The 4,085-nt window shown below is 38.7% G+C and overlaps 1 protein-coding gene across 2 annotated transcripts in view; it reads left to right on the top strand.

Annotated features, from left to right (window-relative positions):
* The window catches only part of RUNX1T1 (RUNX1 partner transcriptional co-repressor 1), a 95,484-nt gene that overhangs the window by 14,919 nt on the left and 76,480 nt on the right, over window positions 1-4,085 (top strand). Inside the window, exon 1 of one of the 2 annotated variants that reach the window (XM_005422890.2) lies at window positions 248-550. The exons of the other annotated variant lie outside the window; for it this stretch is intronic. Within the exon in view, the coding sequence (XP_005422947.1) occupies window positions 544-550 (7 nt within the window). The 5' untranslated portion in view covers window positions 248-543. Of the gene's footprint in view, window positions 1-247; window positions 551-4,085 lie in introns of those variants that run through there. 2 annotated transcript variants of the gene reach the window in all.

The following is a 4,085-nucleotide window of genomic DNA, read 5'->3' as shown; positions in this document are numbered from 1 at the left end:
TGCAAAATTATGGCTGTTAAAATAAAGAATTTTTTCCCCCACATTTGGAGGAGAGCTGATTCAAAGTGATTCTTTTTCTTTAATTGTTGTCAGTGGACGAAAGGGTTAACTTTTAAGGAAAAAATGAATAATTCAGTGTTTGGCTTATCACTCTGCATTTTAGTTTCTATTCTTTGGTCATCTGGAACTTGGTGTGAAAGGTAGAGTAAAAGGAGTCAGCTGAGGGGAGCCGGGGTTGTGATAATTTGCACACACATCCCTGTCATTGTTCTGCCTGAAGAGACAGGGCTGGGTTCAAGGCCACATGTGCTCCTGTCATCATTCACATTTCTGCTCCAAGTGCAATACAGAGTGTCAGCTCTCCATCTGTCTTTGCCTGGCAAACGCACGCGCCCAGCATCCTGCCTCCAGCTACGCTGCCACAGCCAGTTCTGATGGCCCTCCTCGCTTCTCTCTGTTCATTCCAGAACAGGAGGCACTGAGCCCTAAATAAGCTTGCTTTTAGGAGAGAGCCATTTACAGTGTGGTATATTTTATCCAAGGATGCCTGGTGAGTCGAAATTATTGCAGCTCTTTCGGTTCTAAATGAGGAAACGCTAATCGTTTTTTTGATAGTACATTTTCCCTCTCTCTTTTTTTCTTTTCTCTTTTAATATAGAGGGTGATTTGCAAGCTGATACGGGTACGGAGCGATCGCGGATGCTAATTCTGTTGTGTATGTGTTTGGGGGAGGGGAATTTGTGCAAGTGAACTGCTAGAGATGATACTTACAGCAGGACTGGATGTTTCAATGAAAAGGAATAGAAATAGCAGAAAGTCACCAGCTTTGTGGATGCAGGTCTCTGAACGGGGGATCATTTTTAGCAAAGGGAAATACAGCTTCAGGCTGGCTTTCATGACTGTCAGCTGCACCTTGAATCTGCAAACATTTGATCGTCGGAGATCATTCACAGCGTTTACCCATCAGCTGAAATTATCTCTGTGAAAAGCTGTTTATGTTGGAGAAGTGAGGGAGATTTATAAAACAGATTATTCCAGCCTTGTCCTAAATTGTAGTCCTTTGCTGTCACCAGGCAAATCACCAAAATATGTTGATTCAAAATAAAACAATAAAAAAATCTGCTGAATTAGAGGAATTGCTGTGGAGCTGGGAGTTATAATAGGTCGGTTTCCTAAGGAAAATATTACCTTTGGATCTTACAATCACTTGTCTTATTGATAAGTGTTATTGCCAATAAAAATGCTTCTATGCAGGGTGATTTGTCTGAGGGGTTTTATGAGATGCTTGACCACAACTGAGTAGATTGAATTTGGTGTGTTTTGTTTGTGTTTTTCTCCCCTTTGGTAAGGACTGGAGAAAGCCATGTGCCTGATTATAACAGCTTGTGTTCTGGATAAAAAAAAGACAGGGCTAGAGATCCTACAGCTGGCTGGTTCTTGTGGATTATTTGGGTAGGACAGGCAGAAGAGGCTATGCTTGATCACAGAGAGTCTGTACACCTCGCAGATGGTGTTTTGAAACAGTATCTGCCAGTTTACTGCAGCCACAGTTGCATGTAGGTATTGCCAGTTGTTGGAAGAATGTTTTCCTTTTAGGATTTTTGTATATGGTCATACCCTATGCTGGTATGTTTGCTGATCCTGTGATTGTAACAAGAAAGTGGGCTCTGTTTGCTCAAATCACAAGGTTAAGAGGATTTATATGGTCGAAATATGGGCAAATTAATTTGCATAGATAACAACTGAGGACTATGAAAGGTCAATTTAACCCTTTAAACATCAAATTTGATTTGCATACATTGCATTCCTGGGAATGTGCTCTTCATTAGAAATACCATGGTAATTCATTAATTAGGAAAACTGTGCATTGTGCATAATTTTCATTCACTGATGTTTCCCTTATGTTTGTATGGAACTCATCTTCGCCTGTGGTTTACTCTTCCTGTGTTTTATCAAGATATTTAGGTGTACTGAAATGACACAATCTTATCAGTTTTGATCCTTGTGTGCATTATTTGGTGTTATTGGCAAACTGTTGGAATGCCTAGAGTGGACATTTTTGAAAGTCTATTAAGCCTTTGGCATTTAAATTACTTAATCTACCTGCTGGTTAAAATTTCATGCATCTTTAATCAAAATGGCATGTACCACACTCAAATATGTATACCCTTATCAATACTCGTTAAGCTTTACCATTAAATAAATCTTTTATTTGCAGCATTCTCTTAAAGCAGTAGCAAGCAAGAAGTGTGTTTTAATGTCAGCTCTGAGTGTTAGAAAACCTTGCACTTGGATACAGAGAATACACTGACAGCTGTGACTGGGAGCATGTGCCAGAATGGAGATACTTGAACAGATCTGACACTTGGCTATTTTTGACACCCATCTGCACTTTTTTACTCTCCTCTAGGATGAACTGCCTCTCAATCTGTTCACAGCATATTTTAGCCCTTTAATATTGTGGTGTTGTGTTTTTTCAAATGGGCATTATTAGCCATCTGGGGCAGATTTTGTATTTTAAAAGTAAGCACATTATGTACAGGAGATTAAAAGGATATGTATTTTTATGTAATCTGATATTATGTCAGTGCCTTTTGTGTATGTGTGAAGTCTTGATTTCAGAACCATCCCTTTAGTGATTCTGACATCTGAGGTCCTTCTTTTGGGGAAAGAACAGGAAGTAATAAAGATGGGTTCTGGTTTATGTGTGGTGATAACAATTACACAAACTAAAATTGCCCTTCAAAGACGAATTGCTCGTACTGTTATAAATTGTGACTGGGCGCTCACCTCCTCGCTGTCCTGTCAGGGCAAAGCGACAGCAGCGGGGCTGGCTAATGAAGCGCTGTAAAAGCCTTTCTGACTTCTGTGAAGGCACTGCTGCAACTCTGAGAAAAGTCTCTAGAAAGATAATCCCGTTAACATGCAGCTTGCCGTAACCAAGTTAACCATTTTGTCATTCTGTGGAGCGAACTCTAGGAAGTGTTTATCTCTAAGTAATTGTTCCTGGGGGAACAGTGTTCAAATCTAATACCATACACCAGTTTCTCTGATTACTGTGAATGTGGTTGTTGGTTTCTTTTTTTTTTTTTTTTTTTTTGGTACTGTTTATTCCGGACTTTATTTATGAAACATTACAAATCTATCTGTCATTTTATAGTACTTTCAAAGAACAGATGTTGGCCTACAAAATGCTTTATTATTGCCCATGGCATTATTCAGCATGGTTTCCTTAAAAGGACAATCAGTGATCACAGTCATTGTAGCCCAGAAATAATGCTGCTCTTTCAGAAGATGGCCTGGTATTAGGTCAGACCACCCTTTCTTTACTTCTGCTCTCCAGATGTGGCTGCAACTATTTTTTTTTAAGTTCATGTTTCAAAAAAAAAATGGGTTTGTTTTCAAAATCTGGTTTTACTTAAGATATCTCCATCCTGGAGTGCATTTCATAAATTGCCCACATATTTTTCTTAGCAGAGAACTTTAATGGCTGTAATTTTTAACACATGGCCACATCATGTGATATTTTCAAAACATTTGCACATAGCTTTAAGAAGGTCCCGGCAGAAATGATCCATCATCTCACAGCCAGCCCATTTCTTAACAGCATATCTGCATTTTCCATTTAGCAGAGCTATATATTATTAGCTTACATTTTGGGTAGTAAAACAGTGTATTGCTGATTGTAAAACATGGACTTTATTATCTGCTGAAAATTGATTTGGCATTTATAGCCACTGTGTACTAGAGTGGCTTTCTGGTTTTAACATTAGTGCTTGCAAGTGATGATTTGTTTAAAGAACAGAAACAAAATTGCCATGGACATAACTGTTAGTGTCCTAGTAACTGAACATTTGGATTATCCACCTGTGTTTTAAATACATGCGTCTAAATGGTGTTACACAGCAAAAGTGTCCTAACAGTCCACTAACCTACTTGTTCTGTTCTAAGTTGCAGTTGCTATGCTGTTATATTAGAAGGACTCTGTGTATTACAAAACAAGTTTCCTGCCAAATAGGGAAAATGTGTCTGGAACTACTTAAGTCTGAGTGTTAACTTTGCATCATTATTCCAATCTTCCTACA

The sequence above is a fragment of the Geospiza fortis genome, unplaced genomic scaffold (assembly GCF_000277835.1).
Source record: "Geospiza fortis unplaced genomic scaffold, GeoFor_1.0 scaffold7, whole genome shotgun sequence".
NCBI classification, from domain to species: domain Eukaryota; kingdom Metazoa; phylum Chordata; class Aves; order Passeriformes; family Thraupidae; genus Geospiza; species Geospiza fortis.
Note: the sequence above shows the minus strand (reverse complement) of the source record. Positions and strands in the feature narration are given on the sequence as shown.